The sequence below is a fragment of the Paramormyrops kingsleyae genome, chromosome 19 (assembly GCF_048594095.1).
Source record: "Paramormyrops kingsleyae isolate MSU_618 chromosome 19, PKINGS_0.4, whole genome shotgun sequence".
Classification (NCBI taxonomy): Eukaryota; Metazoa; Chordata; class Actinopteri; order Osteoglossiformes; family Mormyridae; genus Paramormyrops; species Paramormyrops kingsleyae.
In genome coordinates, this window is record NC_132815.1 from 12378751 (window position 1) to 12401358 (window position 22608).

The following is a 22608-nucleotide window of genomic DNA, read 5'->3' on the forward strand; positions in this document are numbered from 1 at the left end:
TATATAGTCTTGATTAATATGCTTCCTCTCTGGATATTGACTTTCAAATGACAAAGGACAAAGTAAAAGTACCTAATGAATTCTTTGGCTTTCAGGGGGGATATTTTAATAACAGTAATTCTTGCTTCTTAAACTGTAAACCTTTGTAGAATTTTGTTTAAATGTGTTTCATCCTCAGACAAAAAGCATAGTGATTTCATCTTGTCCCATCTTGGGTTGTTCCCTGCTTTGCGCCTGTGGCTCCGGGCCCCAACATGACCCTGAATAGGCGGTTTCGGGAAAATGGATGGATGGCTTTCATCTACATGTTGGGATACATCATTGGCCTATTGTCAGGTATATTTAGGGGCAGACTTAACTTTACAATGTTTTCTTTTTTTAAAAAAACTGCCTTTTTATAAACACACCTAATTTCTTTAACTCCAGTGGATTCTAAATGTTTAATGCAATACAAGGTTGTATTTTGTTAAAGGCGAAATGAGACAATTTATACTTTGGTCGTCACATCCTCTTTATTAAATGTCTCCATCCATTACATTTCATATGGGAAAAGCATTATGGCAAGAAGCAGTCAAAAAGGAAATTATATTTCTAAAAACATGATAAATTCAGCGGGCCTACCAGTCAAGTGAAACAGCAAGGTATATGTCCACATAAGCGTGTGTTTAACTGTCAAAGTACCTATGACATAAGTGTTTGTATATGAGTGATATTGATTATGGTGAGCAACTCTTCCCATCCAGATGGTAGTGTTTAACAGAATCACTGTTTCACCATTTCCATTTCAGTGAATGAATTGAAGAGGAATATTGATTTCCATATGGTTGTTACTTATTTGCATGTATGTCTGCATGTCCTCAGAAGCCAGGTGTTGTAAAGCATTGATAACCTCACTGCCAAATGCACCCAGATGCACGGTAATAGCATCGATCATGCCCTGAAGAACCTTATTTAACTGTTCCATGTTTATCTCGGCTTGGACGTCCTCCATCTTTGTTTTGACCGAGATTAATGTTTTGGAGTAGAATTTACTGAAAATAGCCCAAAAAGGATCCAAATATTCAGTTATCAGGTCGCCAAAAATATATTCTACCAACTGAAGTATGAAATGAAAGAAATCTCCAAATGTGGTCATATCAAGGTTTATCATGATGGCCTCCATGTGTGCGATGTCTTCCTCAAAGGTTTCTAGGTATTCTTTCCATGTGAGGGCATTTTCTTTGAAGGGCGTTAGCACCTTGATGTCACTAAAGTGGCCGGTAATGGCACCCAGAAAGTGTACATACATTTTCAGGACATGGAAGATCGATTCAACAGTCCTTTCCCAGAGCTGTGGAACAGCGAGTGTTTCATTAAGCCCAGGCAGCTGGATGTAGGTTTCACTAAGGGCCAAGTCTGCTGAGTTAAAAACAGCCTGCATGTTTTTGTTACACCACCTGACTACGCTTCTGAATATGACAGACAAACTAGCTATGTTTGGGGATTGGGGCATTTCATTAGTAACCCTGCGATAAGCCTCCTCTATGCTACCGTAGACAGTCCGCTGCAGCTCCTGTGCGGTGCTCTCGATGTCCATCCCAAAAAGGCTTTTGTGATACTTATTTACTAAATTAGCAAATGAGGCAGTAATAACAGGCACCTTGTCTACCAGCCCCGAGGTCATGTCATCGACGGGCCTCATGTTCCAAGATGTCTGAAGATTCAGCCTCTCTGGATTTTTTAGGGACACCCTGATACTCAGGATGTCAGTATCAATCTCAGGTGCATTCTGTGGAATATAAGAAAACAAAACATGATTTTATATGATTAGCAAAGTGAAGTGAAGCAAACCATGGTGCAATGAGATCAATGAAACACATAAATAATTACAATCACATGCGTCTGAGGTTTTAATAAGGGGAAATTATGGCATATTTATTAAAATATAGCCTTCATTTTTTGTTTTGTAAGCAACAAAGAGTCATTTGACAAGCTAAAACACATCCTTACCGGGTATTGACTAAATAGGACGCCAGAAATCTGCAAAGGGGTCTTTTTCTCCAGCCTAAAACCAAGTAATCCACAAGTCGAACTAGAAACGCCTGCATTTATGCTATTGTCTTGGGATGCATACTGGATTTTTAAGTTGGTGAATGTGGGGCTGGTGACATCGACAGTTAGGGTGTGGTGGGACGTGCTGAAAAAGGAGTCAGCAATATGTTAATTTTTCTGGCACACTCAGCATTAACAATAAATAGCTAATATAGACAGTATAATTTTTACACTTGCCTCGCATCAGGAGGCACATGGCGTTTCATCCTTGGAAAAAGATATGAAAGCCATGACATAAAATCAACAGTAAAATGCACTTTATAGTTCAGATTTCAATATTGAAATACAGTGGTACCTCAGAACTCGAATTTAATCAGTTCAAAACTCCGGATCGAATCCTAAAAAGTTTGAGTTGTGATCGAATTTTCCCGATAAGAAATAATGGAAAACCAATGAATTGGTTCCCTGCCCCCCAAAAAATACACCTAAATATGTTTTTTTTAGCATTTAAACACAAAATGAACTGGATAAAACAAGAAGAGCATATAATGTACTAGACACATCTAAGCACATTTATCAACACAGTAATTTGTAAAGTAAGAAAATAAATGCGTCTAAACAATGTGTAAAGTTAAAAAAAAACAATGTGTCCTGCCCCAATCGTCTGCTCCTTCCGTGTGTAACCCCGCGTGGAATCCCCGTGTGATCAGCTGTTTCCGGTTGTTGTCATTCGTTCTCTGTATTTAGTCCGCATTTCAGTTTGTTTCCCCAGTCCGGTCATTGTATTGTCCGTCTGCGTTTTGCCTGCCTTACCTGTAATTAAACCCGGTATTCCCCGACGTCTGCGCCTTTGTCTCCGTTCTATAATGATATTGTCATGCCCTCTGGGCACGCATGGGCGTAATTTCCAGGGGGGTTATGACCCCCCCAATAATCAGATCCATGCAGCCAATATAACCCCCCCAATAATCATGTTTCCCCTGTAATGGGTGGAGACCTCGACCCCCTCAATGTTCCAGCCAAAGTTACGCCCTTGTGGGCACGACAATATTATTATAATTAAATGTATTAATGGCTTATTATTAATATTAAAATAATTAATAAGAAATCTTTATTTTAAAATGTATTTTATTATATAATAATATTTACTGTTACTGTCAATCATTGTCTAAATGTATTTTTACTGTCTAAATATATGTATTCAGCTAGTGTAAACATGCACCATGCTATCACAGCGAATGCGAAGCTTAGACTGAAGCCTTACCCTATGTTTCCGCTGAGAGACGTGCCGTGTGACTCATTTCACTTCTGAGATTCAGATCGAGTTCTAGGTAATTTTTTTTTTCGAGCTGGTTGGTTCGGCTTTTAAGAAATACGAGTTCTAATGAGTTTGAGAACTGAGGTACCATTGTATTGCTGAGTTACCTTAGAGGATGGGTGCACACGTGCTTCCAGTCAATATTTAGGTCATCATGTCTGAAGTTACTTCTGCCACTCAGTCCCACGGTATCGTCCTCAAAGCTAGCAGTAGCAATGGCTACAACAGACAAAGGATTAAATATAACTGAATTGTTTCAAGGTCTTGTACAAATGCATGAAATTCACATTATGGAGAACCTGCCAAAGATTATTCTAAACTTACCATCCAGATCAAACTCGAGGAAGACCAGAGTTGAAGTGCAGGAAGACTTAAGTGAAGTGATGAATTTAGGAGCTTGGTTTTCTAGTCTTGCAGTCCATGTCATGGTATAAATGGGGCAGGAAAGTGTTGCAGTGGCAGACATTTCATTAAAGCCAAGTCCGCCCTGGTTCTTGGTGTGTACCACATCAGAGGAGAATTTTAGGAACTGCAGCTTTTCTACACTAGTGACCTGGTCAAATTTCAGCACTTCCCATAGATTCTTCTGGTAGACGGGTAGATTTATTGACTTTAGGAAAGCAATATGACCATCCCAGGAACTCCTCACTTCCATTTTCTCTTCTGCCATGTTATTGGAAAGAAGTAGTTTATGGGCATGAGACAGCGATGAGAGTTTCTCGCTGCCTTCCCAACTGAAATTCTGCTTCCAAGGAGTGACTTCAAGAACTATATCTTGAAAGAGATGTCCCTCACTAAAGCTGGTTGGCTGTGACATATCAATATGCACCTTTCCTATCAGTGACATCACTGGAGAAAGATCAAGAGTTGCCTTAGCTATGTGCTTGCCTTTGGTATTTAAGAATAGCAGGTTGGCCTCATTATCATTGGTGTATGTTAGTACAGCATACACGCGATTCAGAGATACATCCAGTGCTACGTCCTGTTTCATGTCCATGTCCCATGTTTTACGGTCTTCATGGCTGACTTGGAAGATGACATTAGTCTTTGTGGAGGAGCGTAACCCATCGGCATTCATGAACGTATTCGCATCATGGTTTATCACATTGGTGAATTTAATATTTGAGTTAATGATTCCAACAGTTTTTCCTTTAGCCATTGTCTCCAGAGAGATGTCCCTCAATGTTCCTTCCAAATTGAAATTATGGCCAATATCTCCCTGGCCAATGGCGTTGATTATGGGTAGATTAAAGATGTACTTTAACTTCATTTTTGAAATTGCTTTAGGAGTAGTTTTAATGTTTCCGGTAAGTTCCTGGTCGAAGTCAAGGTTTATGATAGGGCAGTTAATCTTTGCAATAGTAGACATGGAGATATCCACGCCTTTCTTGGTACGGCTGACTGCGCTGCTGTGGGTGGCTTCAAAATTCTTACTCTCAGCCGACAAAACAGTGGCTAGTTTCACCGTTTTCTTTGTGGTCAGGTTAATGTTGCCAAGAACTTTGCCTTTCAGGGCATCGAACACAGAGGTTGAAGAAGCCACAATTCGTGCCACAATGTCGTTTTGCTTGTACAGGGCGGTATTGACATTTAGAGTAATTATCGCCGACTTAAAGGAAAGGTCTGAGGTTAGGTTTCCAAAGGCATTCACAGAATCCTGTGTCTTATGATATAAAAGCCTGTAATCCATGTTAAGTGACTGTTGAGGTGTAGTCAATATATTCATCAGGCCAGTGTGTCTCCACAAAGAAACTTTTTCAAAAGATGTGGTTCTGTACAACAGCACATCTACTGCTGGTATGGTGATTGGGACATCCAAAAAGTCAAGGTTAGCGTCACCATTTATTTTAGCATAAATGCCAGCATCCTTGTTGTTATTGTTCATAGTAAAGTTATGGGAGTACTTGTACTGGTTGAAGCGAGCTAAGCTAACCCAGCTAGCCTGCTGCACTTCATTCTTAAGAATGACAGAATAATCATTCTGAAGGTCAATCTTTGCAGTTAATTGTATGGGGAGACTGATCTTTGTGTTTTGTTTGTTCAGGAAATCAAAAACAAGCTCTTCTGGGTGAGCAAAAAAAAAGACTGAATTGGATATTGTTCCAGTGACAGTCCCAAGGAGCTCTGTGCTATGGGAAACATTCAGTTTTACACTTACCTCCTCCATATTGACATTTCCATGAAGTTCGACCATGCTATTTTTAATGAAGGGCGATTCCATCTCAGCATGTCCATTAATGTTAAAGGTTTCTAGCATGACAGAGTCAACATTTAATTTTTGTTTTGCTTTCAGATCCTGGATGTTTGTGCTAGCTTCTACGTTAAATTTAGCAGTTGTAATATCTGTAGTAAACGTTATGTCGCTCTGATGAGAACCTTCATCTGAGTATTCCTGGATGGTCCACTTCCCATTGGCCTTATTGTTAATCTTCACGTTGAAAGTCCCAGACTCTAGATTGGCATATACTCTCTGAGTTCCACTGGCTCGGCTGGATACTGCAACATCCGGCATGTTCAACTTGTGAGTATAGGTGTTATCAACAGTCATCGATATTTCACTCCCCAAAGCAAGGGAGACACTGTTGACAAATTCAGCAGTGTAGGGTTCTGTGCTTGTTCTGGCAGTAGTCTGACCTGAAGCCTGAGCAGATATGCCATAGACTGTAACAGAACTCTGGTGGTCAACTGAAAAGGCAACGTGATTGATCTTGCAGTTCTCATCTATGATGAGATGATTCATTTTAGGCATTGCAAGAAGTGCAGTGGCATTCAGTGTGTAATCTAGGACCTCAAAAGCCGATGAAGCTTTAGAATTGAGTAAAGCTGTAAATTGTGGTGTTTCTGAGCTAGTGGTGGAATTAAGGAGCTCAGCATTCGTTACGAGGTTATAATATGGGGAGTTGAATCTAATCTGGCTATAGAGCTTGCCAAAGGTTGGGAATTTAACTTCACCACGGATCAGGTCTACATGATAATCAATGTGGTCATTCAGTTGGCCTGTCATTTCTCTGAAATCAGTTTCCATCACATTGTTAATTGCATTATCCAGACCATGAATGGCTTGGTCACAAAGGGTTAGGAGGTCAACGTGTTTTAGAGTATTAATTGCTTTGTTGACTTCTAACATGATGAGTTCCATCACTTTAACCAACAGGGCTACCTTCTTGTCAACTTCATACCTGAAAAACATTTCACGCAGCACAATAGATGCCTCATTAATTGTTTCTTTTACATCATATTCTTCCATAAAACTGATGATCACTTGGTTGATATTGTTAACCTCTTTTATGATTTCTATGGGAATTTGAGAAACTAAATGTTCTGCATATTCTCCAATGTTAAATTCCTGAATGAGCTGCATGATGTCAAACATCTTCACTTTCTGTTCCAGTTCACCAAGCTTCTTCAGAAGATTAGCTCTGATTTCATATTTGGCATCAAGATCCTGCAACCCGGTAGAGTTACCGTCCAGATATTGTGAACGTATGATTTCTTGAAAAGCATTAATGATTCTGACAATGATGGAACTGATCTTATATTGAGCATGGATTGCCCTCATTTCATTTCTAAGTTTTTGCAAGAGGTTGTTTATGGAGTCGCCCAAGGTTCCATTTTCAAACGTGTCCGTCAAAAGTGCTGCAAAGCTTTGAACCCAGACCTGTACGTAACTCTGAATTCTTTTTGTGCTGGTTCTTAGATTCTCCAGGAAAGTTGCAAAACTTTCTGTTGTGAAAAAATACTCCATCAATTTATCTTCAGTAATAAAGATCATACTGTCCATATCATACTCCTGTATATAATAAGTAACAGACTTAAACATATTTTGTATTTTGGTCCTAAATTCTTCATTTTTGATGTACTGTTTAAAGAACTCTAAAACACTCACAATGTTCATTTTTAAGTGCTCAAAAATTCCAGACAGACTTATGATGAAAGGTATTTCAACAACATGGCTGTCACCTGTCTTGTCATACTTGAGGTAAGCAGAAATACTGAGTTCTTGATTCTCTGTATCGGCCTCATTCAAGAAAGGACTGGTAATTTTTCCTGACATCTCTATTCCCATTCTTTCATGGCTGTTATAAGCACTCATTTCTTTATCGTATGCATGGTTGTTTAGCTTATATTTTACTTTCCACGTGCCTCTTTGCTCCTGAGGATGCAGCGATGTGTCGATTTTGTGGTCCAGCTGGGTCTTAATTGAAGGGGTATCATCCAGTTGATGGGTAGTGGAAGCTCTAAGGTCATGAGAACATGCAAGTGCTAAAGGCTCTGCTTTGAAGGCCAACTTGCTGTAAAGCTGACTTGTGTGTTTTCCATACCAGTCAAGATTACCATTCGAATTTAGCATGACATCTGCACTGACAATGAATGGCTGAACAAGGGTTCGGACAGTGCCTGTGACATGGAGAGATTCTGATTTGAAGCTCACTTCACTGTTCAGCCTTGCAGACAGTCGTGTTGCCTCCATGTCAGAAACATAGTTTATATGAGCACCCAGTACGTTTCCATTAGTTATGCTCTTCGCACTCAGTTTCAAGTCGGAAAAGCTGACTTCATACTTATGCATAATGTTCTCTTCTCCAATGATTCCCTTTAGGTTACCAAACACATCCATCTTGTAAGGTTCCAGCTTAAACTGCCCATTGTGAATGAAGTTTACATCCAGAAGTTTAAGATCATTGCTCATTATCACAACTCCAGTGAATGGCTTCAGGTCAACGTCAATGTTGTGCTTGTAGAAACTGCTTTTGCCTACAAAATTTTCAGTCTTGGACTGCAGCGCTAGGGTTGTGAAAGTTAGAGACAGCGTATTAGTGCTTTCTGTCTTCATACCCTCTACTGAACCCTTGGACAATACAGATATACTTGTTCCAGAGCTGTCAATTCCACCTTTGATGATGTTTTCGAAGGTCAGGAGGTTATTCTGAAGGTGTGTGTTACTATGGAAGGCCAGCCTGCTCAAGCTGATTATTAGGGAGCCGTTATTGGTGTGAAGACTTCTGTGAAAATGAACTGAGTTATCTGTTTGCACTTCCAGGCCATTTTCACCGAGGGAACCAGAAATCAGAGAGAAAGCATGCAGGCGTGTGCCATATGCACGAGATTCCACTGTGATGCTAACGGCCTCGTGCGAGAGAGCAAGTTCCACTTGGTTACTGACTGTTACGCTCAGGACTTTGGTGACAGCATTGGATTTTAGTGATAAATGGGTATCGCTGAGGCTAAACTCTAATGTGTGCACCACACCATCATTCGGCGTGTTTGTGGTGGACGTCACGGCCAGCTTGTCATTATTATAGAGGAAGACAATCCTGTTTTCAGCTTGGAGGACATCTGAGGACATGGTCAGCGTAGACTCTGCTCTTCCCTGTTTTATTGAGGTATCCATCTCTCCAGAATATACATAGAAGATGTTACCATGGAAAGAGCCAACCATTATGCGCCCTGACGTGTTGCTCTTCTCAGTTATCTTACCGTAGTAATTTATAACCTCATAAGTGTGGTGTACTGAAGTCTCCAGACCCAGTGGGCTTGAAGCTTTGAATGTAGAAGTTTGTTGTAGGCCAACTATGTGAAAAATAGTTACACTACATGAAGTGTTATAATTGATGTTGATAAGATTATGGGTCAGAGAAAAGTCCATAGTTGCTTTTGCCAGGGTTGAACCGTAGCTAAAATCTGCACCACCTAAGTAAAGATGTAAATGGAAATGACAATTAAAAGATAAAATTCATAATCTTATATTGCAAATTTTTTTGCAGTCTCGTTGTGACATTTAAACGATGGGTAATTTGTGGAATATTTAAGGCACATACCTCCAGCTGAATAGGATAGAAGTTCAAGAGGGCAATCAGCCGTCGCTTTGAACTTAGCGATATAACTTTTTTCTGTATCTTTGCCAACAGAGAGAGAGCCCTCCCAGTTATAGAAGTTGCTGTTCACCACGGTAGAGAAATCAATGATATCGTTTAGGGGCAGAGTGAGTTTAAAAACCTCAGGGATGTGGAAGGCGGGGATTCTGACTTCTGTGGCTGGGACCTCCAGGCCGATTTGAGGGATGGACAGGTGAGGGACAGTAATTTTTTCAGGCATGTTCAGATGCTTGGAAGATATTCCACCAAAAGGCAAGGCGATGCCGACAATAAACTGGTCTCGGAACTTCCAACTAAATTTGCTCTTTCTGTGAAAAGAAACATATATTTCATGAATAGCAATTAACAATCATTAATTTAGTGGTTTATGGTTATATGAAATGATTATGAGATATTACAAAAAGATTACACAATTACACATTACACAATCTTCATCTCAGTACCTTGAATGCGTAAATAATTTCATGCAGGTTAAATACTTACGATTTCAGGAATAATTTCTCAGGCATAGAAGGCAAGGTAAATTCCGGCAGGAGCCCCATGTGGGGAACATTAGATGCTACCTTTCTTAGCCAGATCTGGCCAGCCTGTAAAAGGAATTTTGGTCACTGTACATTATTGATTTAATTTAGTCTACATAAAACATACATACACACATGCACATCTATGCACACGTTTCTATTCAGATCTTTCTGGGGAACTTCCATTCATTTCTAGGGGCAAAATCCTAATCGCAATAATGGCAACCTAAACCCCTACCCAGCCCTAACCTTAACCATAAGTAACCACACAAAATACAAGACTTTTCACATTTTTAGTTTTTTGATTGCAGTCACACTTAATAAAATTGAGTTTCCTCTTTTGGGGACCGAAAAGGATGTTGCCACAGTGTCAAAATAACAGGGACATTTGGTGCCCACAATGTAATATGTACATAACACACACACACACACACACACACACACACACACACTCCCTTTTTACCTCATAGGATTTTGATACTATATGACGTAGTTTCATGTCAGTTTTAGCCACTTTCTGGTCCAAAATGTGATTGATGAACTTCTGATATACTTCAGTGTCGGGGAAGAAATCTTGCACTTTAGAGTCCATATCGGACACAAGTTCAACCTCGGCTATGCTACCATCTACCAATGAAACAAAATGGTTGCGTCATTCCAACACATCATACGAAAATTGGCTTTTGCAGATCTGAAAAATCGACATTAACTGTCTTACACACACTTGCTTAGTTTGAACTAAAAAAAAAATCTGGAAACATATATACAGTACCGGTGAGGACTGGACACACCAACTGAAAATCATTTATTTTCCAACAAGATAATGACCCTTGAGCTTAAGTAGTACATATTTAACAAATAAATGGAGCGCTGCCACAGATGACCTGATCCCCACAATCACCAGACTTAAACCCTGTAGAGCTGGTTTTGAATGACTTGGATGGAAGTAAGATCAAGGTAGCCAACATGTGTCCAGAACTTGTGGACACTACTTCTGGACTGTTGGAGAAGCCTTCCAGGTGGCTGTATTTGGAAGCTGGTTGAATGAATGCCAAGAGTCTGCAATGCTGTCGTCGAAGCAAAAGGGGGCTATTTTGAAGAGATGGAAACCTGAGCAAATTTTTGAGATATTGAACACTTCTGTTTGTGGTTGCAATATTTGATATGCATTATTTCATTGCTGTGCAGCCCTTTATTATAAGGTGAATGACATAGTTAAAATAGAGACAAATGCATTAAAAGCAGGTGTGTCCAGACTTTGACTGTTACTGTATATACATATTTTCCAAGGCCTTTAACAATTTAGTATATCAAAGAAATGCATCAAGCAACAGGGAAAGAACATGAGCACAGTGACTTAGAAGTTTGTTTTGTAGAATTCCATCATCCATCCATCTTCTATACTGACTTCTCCTATGCAGGGTCATGGGGCTCCAGAGCCTGTACCACAAGCTATGGGCACAAGGCAGGAAATAACCCAGGACAGGGTGCCGACCCATTGCAGGGCACTCACACTCTTCCTTCACACCTATGGACAATTTGGCAGCTCCAGTTCACCATAACATGTTTTTGGACTGGGTGGGGGATGGGGGGAGGCAGAGTACCTGTTAGACATCCCATAATTACATGGAGCCAACCTGCAAACTCCATACACATGGAGCCAGGGCAGAGACTTGAACCCCCGCCCCTGATATATGAGATAGCAATGCTAAACACCACGCCGCAGTGCTGCCCTCCTTGTAAAACATGGTCCAACTAATTTGAAATATATACAGTATGTTCCACATGACTGCCAATACAGATAAAAGCAGAACCACATCCTTAAATTGATGTGAATAATACAAAAGTGTACCGTATTTGAAGATGACTTGCTGTAAAGAGGAAGTCCCTGAGACTTTAATGGAGCTGTTAATGTCCAGGATGATTTCCTCAGCATTTGTCATGGTGGCAGTGAGCGCAGCCTCAGTCTTCAGAGCAGGGAAGATGAACTGGAGCTGCACCTGACCATCTTTCATTCCCTCAAGTCTGCAGACATGAAAACCAAAAGTCATCAAGACACGTTGAAGACATGTGCAAACTGAATACTTGAAAAAGGGTGGATGACGGTGGACCTACTTTGTGCGGCCAATCAGAGACAGCTGAGGCACATTCTTGTTGACGATGTCAATGGTGATGCTGTGAACCCCCTTCTTTCTGGCATCGCTGTCAGTGAAACTTAACCTAATTCCAGCCTCTACATCATAGTCAGGGATCTGGATGTCAGTAGATAGGACGTTCTTATTTCTGTTGTATTTCAGAGTAGCTGTGGCCTCAGATGGCTGAGTGCCTGGGATGAGATAAGTTGACTTTAGCATTGTTCATTGTCTTAGTGTCTTAATAACCACTGTCTATTAGATAACTCTCATACCCTCTGCCTTTAGAGTCATCTTCAGAGTGTCCACCTTCTGCCGTCCCTCTTTTCCCTCCTTTACAGTTTCATAGGTAATGGTGGCAGTATATTCAGTGATTTCACCAGTGGGATGAACCTCCAGCGCAAACCTGTAAAAAACGCGCACCTCAATTTTAATCCAGATTTTTAGAAGTTCTGAATCAACACTCATATGCATCTGAAACCCCAGCATTCCAAAAAGAGCTCTTACTTAGATTCTCCAGTGAGAGGGAAGTAGGGAACATCACTAGATGAACCAGTGTTAGCATACTGAAGTGTGGTGCAGTAATTTAGACCAGAGAATAACGGCTGGCACTCTGTAGATTCAGTTCTAGCAGCAGCTGATGGAGATATTGTCAAAGTCCCAGTTGAAGTCACTGACAACAGCTTGTTGCTGCAGTTAATAAAAGACATGACTTAATTCATTTATTCAGTTGACACAAACCAGCACACAGTGTTAGCGTATGGAAATAAATTCCATACATGGAATAAAGTCCATACCTGATACTGAAGAGCTTGGTTGTGTCCTGAGGGACAGGGAAGGCCAGCTTGATTTGGTTGTTGGTCACAGAAAGTCGTGTGTTCAATTTACTCTCATGATACACAGTGGTGTGCATATCAATGCTTGAGAGAATATACTCAGGAATGTGGACACCCATCTGAGTAATGAATTCCACTCCTACAGATGGCCTAAATGACAATTCATGCTGTTGGCAGAGAAGAACCTCAATCATTACCTTGATATTTATTTTATGAACTATCATCATTAAAATCAAATGGTGCCTGGGATATTTACCAGCCTGGGTGCCATACGTAGACCTCCTTTAGCTCCAGGTGCAAATGTAGCCGAAAGGGAGAACTTAAGTGGGAATCCAGCAGCAGTCGGCAAAGAAAACTTGTTGTCCATGAAGATGTAATGAGCAAAAATCTCATTGTCAGTGCTGGACATGAAAGACTTCAAAACCTAAGAGGAAAACAGAGAGAATTATGGTTGACTGTTTCATTTTCACTACTATTTGTGCGCATCAATGAAATGAGTTTCAGAAGTTACAAAAAGTTCTGACATTTTACAATTAAAAGAAAAAAACTTGCAAGTACATTTTTGGGGAACATCCTAAGGATTTTGTCCATGATCATGTTTACAGATTGGGTGATGTCTTTTATCTCACTGGTCTTTATATATCCCAGTTCTGTTCCCATGATCCTAAGGTACGCCATGGCTTCGGGGGACTGCAGAGTCCTCAATTCGTGCAGCAGCTTGTCAAAGTTACGCTCAATTTCACCAACAATGTTCTGGGGAACCTACAGAAATCAAATTGGAAAAAAGAATATATGCAGCCTTCTGTATCCATCCATCCATCCATCTTCCAACAGCCTATCTAGTACAGGGTCAGCTTCCAGCCATGATGTTTAATTGACTATGGCCTTAAGTACAGCTCCATTTGTGGCATACCTGTCCCTTTGCTTTCTCGTTCTGGAGTGGCATCCAGCTTTTCAAAACTTCATTGACCTTTTCTGGCATTTTGTTTTCAGCCCAGTACATGGTCTTCAGGATAATGTCAGGAAAGAACCCATTTTGTCCAAACAAAGCATCAATGGTCGGTTCAAATCCTTTTCCCTCCATTCCAACCTTAAATTGTACAATAAGATTGTAAGTGTATATTATAAGATTTGATTAGATTATTAGATACACCTGTACATTGTCTAAATACATGTCCTGACTGGTTTAGACCAATATGTTAAAGCTATTTGTGTGTCTTTTTCACCTCAAACACGTCAAGGTGATATCCAAAAGCCTTTAAGGTTGTCTCCAGCATGACCTCCTTGGGCATGTAACCAGTGGAATCAAAGATTATGTTTCCTTGCATGAAACCCATTTTGTAGTTCTGTGAGAATTTTCTGAAGTCTTGGGCAGTGGGCAAGTCATTGCCCTGTAAGGCATCTTTAATCATCTGTTTAATGCTATATGGATAACAGAGGAGGTAATGGTCACAAGTGGAATGAAAATCTGTGATTCTGGTTTTGTTAAACACATATATTGTAGTTTTATATACTTACTCTTCAGATGCAGGGTCTTGTGAAATCAAGATGTTGGACAAGTAGGAGGCTATAAAGCTCTTGGCCTGTGGATCCTGCTCTTTGGGCAAAGCCTTAATAATGGTGGCTACATCGGCAACTTCCGGATTCTTCATAAGAATCAGATAGGCAGCCAGTCGTTTCTGCACGGGGCTTGCACCATCCAATACCACCCTCAGGAAAATGCGCCGAACCTAGCAGGAAGACACACAATGTCCTTTATGTCATGAACATACACTTTCCTACAGTCTTTGGTAATGAGGTGTAGCTGTTTACCATCAGATAACGTTTTAGGGCACTTCAGGAGATTCAAATGTTTTGTGTGGTTTTGGACAGAGTATCGTCTTGGATAGAGTATGGTGTTTGGAATGTTTAAATGTTCTATCTATACAAATCCAAAGAATGTTCAATAAAAGCATGATTTATTGAAATGGCCATGAAGGCAACAGATTCTGGTTACCTCCTCGTCAGCTGTCATTTGTCTGAAGGCCTGGATGGCAGCTTGTTGGACAGAAAGGGCTGCAGAGGGTTGACTTATACAATTCAGGAGCACTTTTTTCAGGCCAGGACTGGCTGCTTCCATAGCTTCTCCCATGTTCCCCAAGACCTACAAAATCCAAACCAGCAGATGTTCAGGCTTTTAATGTGAAGAGTCCTTTGGTTATCATAGAAGAGATGAGTAGAGAGAAAGAAAATGGCGATGGATACAAGGAGTAAAATCTACACACCCTAAGAGTCAGAAAAATTTGGTCCTTGTCACCTGAGCAATCACTGCCCAGCTGGGAGGCCATGAATTCAGACACAGCAGTAATCTCAGGTGTGACTTTGGGTTCACTTTGGTAGAATCTGTTCGGTGAACATGGTGTGAAAACTTATGAGAATTATAAAGCTCTTCTGGGAGTAAAGACTATTAATAAATAAAAGGAAATTAATAATTTTAAAAAGGCATAGAAATGTAATCAAGTATTATTTAAAAACATAAATCTGAAGACCAATATGAGCAATTCATTAATGTTGTTTGCTTACTTCCTGACGCTGTTGCTCAGACTGTACATGATGGCCTTGCTCTGCTTGTACTGTGCCATGGTAAGCATGTCCTGGATGTTGACGTTGGGAAGGAAACCCATGGAATAAACCACGGCATCAATCTCCAAGGAACTTCTGTCGAAGGTCCTGAGAATCTGCAGGATGGCGCTGGTGCACTCTGGGGTTCCACACTGAGCCAGCGCTTGCCAGGTCAAGAGGCTGGACACCTCAAGCATCTCTGTAACAGCATGGCTGAGGGTTTCGTTCCGGAGCTGGCGGATCTCGCTGACTAATTTGTGGAAGAGGCCGGCTCGCCTTTCCCCATCATCGGTCTGGGATAGAGCATTGAGCTCCCTCATGCTAGCCAACATGGTGTCCTTTGTCTGTGTAGGAGCCTTGTCTGCAGTAGCTTCCATGTGCAAATCCTTCATGTTTGCCTCATCTGCACAAATATATAGAAACCTTGAGACCTTAGTTAATTACAATTATCATAAATCATACAGGTCTGGAAAAAATTAAGAGCTCACTCTATACTATTTAAAAATCTGTACTTTTGAATCCGGTCTTAATCCTGGTTCTGCTGGCAGAAGGTTACACTGAGCAGCAGGCTGCTTCCAGGTACTAAATTTCTTAGACAACAGCACACAAGAATGAGGTGAAGCAGGAGGTACTGGCAATAACCGAAACCCGGCCAGGTAAAGGGCGGAAGCGACTTCCTAATGGCAGAGATGACCGTCAACTTATCTGGCTGTGCCTCATAAATCGGAGGATGACCTCTAGTGACTTTCAAAAGGAATGGGAAACATTAAGTGCAGGTGTGAAATGCACTGCTAGGACAGTTCATAACAGGCTCCTAGAAGCAGGATTGAAGACCTATAAGGAAGGAAGAAGCCCTTCATCAATGAGAAGCAGGGAAGAGCCAGGCTGGAGTTTGCAAAATCATGTAAATTTTACACAGGTGCATACCTATAAATTGAGAAATGAACGAAACTAAAAATATTGCTGTGGTTTCTTAATTTTTTTCAGAGCTGTATTTGAAAGTTGTACCTTTAGTAATTAAGTGAGCATAAGTATTAATTTAGATTTCAGTGTATATCCCAGGGTGCTGTGAGATCCATTGTCCATTTACCTGCCATCATTTTACTAAGGATATTTACTAATGATTAATACGCCTTTTGTTTTCAGTCATACTTCCTGGTCATGCTTCCTGGTCATACTTCCTGGTCATGCTTCCTGGTCATGCTTCTGCTGCTTCCATGTTGTGTCACTGTGTTCTTCTACCGAAAACTGCCATCTTGTTTCTTGGTTCACCCCCTTTATTGTAAAAGTCAGTAACCCTCCAAAAACCCCTCTTCAATCCTAACATCTCCATGTGACATGGATCTGTTCTCCAGCCTGACAGAAGTAAGTCTCACCGTCCAAACTTAGCAATGTGACAAGCCTGAACTATTGAAGACCACACTGGCGTGGTACTTACTGTGATCATAGGCTCGGTTGTTGCTCTTGCTTGAGTCAACCAGTCTCAAGGTCTGTGTCACTAGTGCAGAAATTCCATATATTTGCCTGTGTCAGAACAAAAAGCAGGAAAAAGCAGCAAGAGAGGTTGTCTGAGAAATGAGCATTGGAAATAACCAAAACCAATGCACACCATTAAAACAAAGCACTGAGTGACTCTGGGTATGATGTTGAAGACCTACTGGTTGGAGAAAGGTAGGAATATGTGCTTCTCCCAGCAAGTCCCTGTAGTCATGTGTTGCGTCTTGTCATCAAATTGGTAGCGGCAGGTTTGAGTGCTGCGGATCAGCTGGGAGAGCGGGAAGTCCTGCAGAAGGAGAGAGAGATCAACATGCCCTAAACAAGTGGAAACAAGTCCACTTCATCAGAAGTCATTCAAATTTACAATGTTCTGTTAAGATTTATTTTTTTTCATAACCAAGGCTTAAAATGCCCTCATTAATCTTTCTTAAGATGTCTCACCAGGCCAGACATGAGCGCCAGGGGGCTTGTGAAGTCTTTCATTGGGTTGAAGTGGTCACATTTAGACAGGTCTCTAATGAAGGTGACATTGTTGGCAATATTCCCCCTGGAGCTGACAATGACATCAGTTTTGCACAGTCCATGTAGGGTTTCCTGAAAAGGATCATAAAACGTTACAGATCTGCAGTTGATATGCACTTTATTGCTAACCATTGCTGAGTATCAGTAATATGGGATGGCTATGTTACTATGAATGAAATCCCACCATGTATTTGCTGCCCTCCTCCTCCATCACAGGCACCAGCAAAGCAGAGATGATTCCTCTCTTCACATTTAGGATGGTGGGGGTTTCATCTGTTTCAGGGAACAACTTCACCTCACCATCATCCTGCACCATGAACTTCAGGGAATTCCTGGACAAAATGGGATATGCTTCCATTAACTGAAGACAGAGGGTGTCTCTCAACATGCATACTTGACTGTGCTTGTGTTCTCCTGTACCCGTTTTACATCATCTTCCATTGCCGAAGACCAGTTCCAATACTCATGAACAGAAGTACAGAGGACAGTAAAAATCCCCAGATGTTGTTCTTGCCCCGCCCCAAATATCAAGGATACATCGGTTGCATCCTCGCCAAACAACATCAGTCCCATGATTCATTGCACCCCAAGTTCATTCTTGGAATGCAAGTTAACCAGATCGGACTCTCGCCAGGACTACAAGTATGATCTTTGCGTTCTTGGTATTGAGGAACACCCAGAGTCTGAAAGGAGGTCCCAGCCCTGAAGAGTGTGGGATCACAGGTCCTTCTCGTACTTCTCCATGGCTGCCTGGAAAGACCCAGTGCCAGCAGCCGGCCGCGTGACAGGGACACCGTCCGGGTCGTCGGCAAATGTTTCAGACAGCTGGCACTGGGAGGTGCTCAGGATGAATCTGCAGGTCTGGGGAACTTCAACCACCACCTTCGGAAAGTCAACAACAAGTCAGTCGTGCGTTTGAGGCTTACAGCAAGTTGCGAAATGGACGGCCGTCATGTTTACCTTACAGCTGAGTTTGGGTCCATTCGTGAGGCCTGTGGTTCCCGTCACTCCGTTCTCGGTTTCTGCTGTATACTCGTATTCATATTTTTTGAATGTCTTAAACGTGTTGGCCACTAAAATAATAACAAAAAAATAATATTAAAAACAGAACTCTTTGCTAACATATTTTAATGTTCTTTACAAATTTCACCATCATTCAATGTCATAAATGAAATATCCAAATTTATACCACGCCTGTGGTAAATACTATTTTCTTATTGGTCCAGAGATACCACTTTGGTGTTGATTATTAAGCCCCGACAGCCTAAATACAGTCCTATATTCATGTGGTTTAATGTATTATTAAACATGTCAATATAAAAACCTGTGTGAATTTTTACTCATAAATAAGTGGTCATTCATACAGCATAATTTTCCTTGGTTTTCAGAAGACAAGCGCCTGTCTATTGACAGTTTGTATGGTGACGTCATGGACCTGCTGCTTCCTAGAAACAGTCTGATCAGACATTCTGTCCTTATAGGGACTATATTTTAAGAGCATACTTGAACATTATCAAAAGCTAATTGGAATAATTTTGTTCTGAACACAAATTTATTGTGAGTAGTTAATTCTATTATTTTTTATTTGTCAGTCATGGATAAACCACTTCAGGGTTATGTGGTTATACAAAAAAAACAATCAACTCCAACTCTGTTAGCATTGCACTGAGTTGTCACTGATTATTTTTGCATAATTGGTGCACACCTTGACATTTTATTCCTTACATACATGGGTGTAAATTAGGGGGGGTGGAGGGGTTGGAACCATCCCCCCATAATCATAACCAGCCAATACAACCCCCCGGACCCTCTTAAATGGGTGGAGACCTCAACCTCCCAGTGCTCAACCCAAAGTTATGCCCTTGCTTACATACATCAAAATCTAACACCTTCAAACAAATTTAATCAACCAGTGACCATTTTTAAACAGCTGAAGCTACAGAGCATAAAAATAATTTAAAAGCATAAGCTGGGACTTACACAGACACGATCCGGAACTGCTGAGGTCTTGAGATTCTAAAGAATGGATCGATTAAATAAAGAAATTAGCTCACCCTAATTACTTTAAACTGTTAGAAAGTTAGAATAGGTTAAGTAGTATTGCTACTGAGCGCCGTCGACACAAACAACTAGTAACATATGACAAAAAAGTCATTCACTAAATATTGCAACATCCATAAACCAGGAAACAAATTTATGTTTGTAATATCCAAAACTTGTGCAACTTCACTTGATAAGTGTAGAAGTAGATCCACAGTATACTTGGAGAGATGTACAATTATTTTTTAATTGTGATATCTACTCTAAATTATTTTAGTAACAAAAATGACTTTATAATGCCTTTATAAGTTAATTATTATTTAAAAATGTTATCAGCTTAGAGCAAGGGGACCAGAGGTGGACCAGAGGTGGTACTGACAGCTACTTACGGGACAAGGCAGAGGCACTAAGGAGCAGAAGAAGCGACAGCTCTGTGCCTCCCATACCGGAATCTGTGAGACTCTTTTCACCCCCGTAGGCGAGCTCTCATTCAATCGAGACTGATCGCTCGGCACTGGAGCCTGTCTTTTATACCCAGACCTATGGGTCCGCCGAGTCTGGGAGTTGCTTAACTGAACTCCAAAGTTCAGGAAATTTGAGTCACTTTCCTAAAAACAACATAACCTCAACCAGCGCTGCAGACCGAATCACCTTTATTGCAAGGATATTTGTGCAAGTTTTACTCTGCGAGCTTTCTTTCTTCATTTAAAATGTATTATTTCCAATAATCTGTAGGTGAATCTGTACATCATTCTTTGAATGGCAAAATAAAATGACATATATTTTAAAATATTAAAAAAAAGTAAAAATCTGCAAAAATGAAATAATATTGATGATTCAAAGATGTATATTTACTAATACTTTGAGTTTTCTCTCCATCTTTGCATGGCTTACCTCCTACACTCAGATAACGTGCAGTGAGGTGCATTGTCTTCGGTGTGTGGGCGTACGTTATTATGGGCGGACTGCACTGCGTTGGACTGGCATCCCATCCAGTGTCCCCTGGCCTCATGCCCTGTGATTCCTGGGACAGGCTCCAGTATCACCCTGACCCCATTTGTTTTCATTGTATTTATTTTTAAACACAAGGGGCATTTTGCATTTTCAGTGCATGGGCACCTAAATTAGGCCAAAATCTAAAATTCAGTGGGACTGTAAACCTTTCTCACGCTAAAGATGGCTGCCAGGTACGCTAACGTAGTAATAATTATCATTAACGACCATTATAGTAGGATGGTGCAGTGATCAGCACTGGTGCCTCACACGTCTGTGATTGGGGTTCGAGTCGTTGCCGTGTCTCCCGTTATGTGGAGTCTGCATGTTCTCCTCGTGTTGTTATTTGTTTTCTCCACCAGGTTCTCTGGTTTCCCCCCACAGGTGAATTAGAGTTCCCGAACTGCCCGTAAATGTGACTGAAATTGGTGCCCCATCCTGGGTCATTCCCTGATTTGTGCCCATAGCCGCTGGGACAGGACCCCGAATAGGACAAGCAGGTATATAAAATGGATGTACCATTATAATTTATGATTGAACTAATTCAATGGTTAATAATTTTAGGAATTGAATAAAATTTTGACCACAAAATAATCATGTGGTCCTTCTGATGTGGACATTTCCGCCTCATTTTGTCTCTTGGTCTACCTACTGCCAAGTTACCTTACAGATAGGAGACCTTGAGGTTAACCTCACTTAAGCTTGCACAAAAAAGCCAGTCAGTCAACAGGTTCTAGAATCAATGGCTTCTTAAAATTTCAGTGCAGTTCCTTTTTTGATTGGCCATGCTCTTTGCATGTTCTGTTTATTTTGACCATTTACAGAGATGCATGATTCCCTGAATGTGTATACATAACTAAACATTAGGTCATGGATGAAGATGATCAAAGTAAGTAAATTCAGGTAAAACTGATAAAAAAGTCACTATAAATGTGCTTTTATTATTATTTTGTTAACAGTTACCTGTGACTTAGCAGCTTCAGTAACTAGCTGAAATTCTCTTGTGTTTCAGTTATTTAAATATTTGATTGTTTTATCATTACACCGTATATTGTGAAACCAGAATTCAAAATGGTTTGCTCAGCATAGAAATGTAACTTTGTGCTGTCTGTGTTTGTCCAAATAGAAACAAAAGAACAGAAGCTAAGCGCGAGACTGTCGGCTGCACCTGAGAGAGGCCCGGTTCAGAGTACAGCAGCGATCAATGGGCGGCCAATGCGGGCGGTCACTGCAGGCGGCCACTGCGGGCGGCCACTGCAGGCGGTCACTGATCTCCAAGTGATTGACTCTTAAAGAAAGTGTTAGCCTGGCTGCTCTGTTTCAAGCTAAATCAGCAATAATGATCTACTACAGTGTTTCCCGGTCCGGTCCTTGGGGACCCACCTACAGTCCATGTTTTTGTTTTTCGCGAAATGTGGACTGTCTTACATGTAGCACGGAGGGAGCAAAACCATGGACCGACTGTGGGTCCCCGAGACCCAGACTGGGAAACACCCAGCATGCAGCTGATGTCAAAGCATGCAAAAAAAAAATGTCACGACAACAAACGGACATCTAAGAAGCCTCTCCCCCATATTATGAACACTAAAAGATGGTACGATGTCTGACTCTCAGCGATGCCCTTTCCAAATGAACCAAATTAACTCTACTATGGGTTCCTTACAATGAACCGCACTTTCAGTGTAGCAATAGCCCCTTGACACCTGAGCTCCCCAGGAGGATTGTAAAGTCCACTGTGTTATCTGTGCATGATAACAAAAATGGGTAAATGAGACCTGAAAGTCCATTACCTAACTGGCGAAAAAGAAAAGCAAAGATGTTACAAGGAATATGGGTAACGCTTTACATTAACTACACCTTCATTATGTATTCATTATGCATTCTTAGAACATCCAGTGCACCTTCATAATGCATTCATAGAGCATTCAGTGCACCTTCATAATGCATTCATAGAACATTCAGTGCACCTTCATAATGCATTCATAGAACATTCAGTGCACCTTCATAATACATTCATAGAACATTCAGTGCATCTTCATAATGCATTCATAGAGCATTCAGTGCACCTTCATAATGCATTCATAGAGCATTCAGTGCACCTTCATAATGCATTCATAGAACATTCAGTGCACCTTCATAATGCATTCATAGAGCATCCAGTGCACCTTCATAATGCATTCATAGAGCATTCAGTGCACCTTCATAAGACTGTGCACTCTGCAACTTTGCTTACATTTTAGC

The 22608-nt window shown here is 40.9% G+C and overlaps 1 protein-coding gene across 1 annotated transcript; it reads right to left on the bottom strand.

Annotated features, from left to right (window-relative positions):
* Positions 1–503: 503 nt before the first annotated feature.
* Positions 504–19854, bottom strand: LOC111841297 (apolipoprotein B-100-like). The gene is made up of 29 exons (XM_072702699.1): positions 19764–19854; positions 19315–19350; positions 18295–18407; positions 18071–18216; positions 17519–17666; positions 17254–17406; positions 16974–17098; positions 16754–16839; positions 15277–15718; positions 14979–15096; positions 14711–14857; positions 14233–14444; positions 13941–14136; positions 13628–13804; positions 13273–13476; positions 12971–13138; positions 12676–12881; positions 12386–12568; positions 12154–12284; positions 11862–12072; positions 11599–11771; positions 10210–10373; positions 9709–9812; positions 9169–9533; positions 3674–9040; positions 3457–3568; positions 2269–2298; positions 1990–2176; positions 504–1768 (listed from the first exon to the last, which is right to left on the bottom strand). Exons 1-29 carry the CDS (start codon positions 19816–19818, stop codon positions 785–787), a joined length of 10743 nt encoding a protein of 3580 aa, XP_072558800.1. The 5' UTR covers positions 19819–19854; the 3' UTR covers positions 504–784.
* Positions 19855–22608: the final 2754 nt, after the last annotated feature.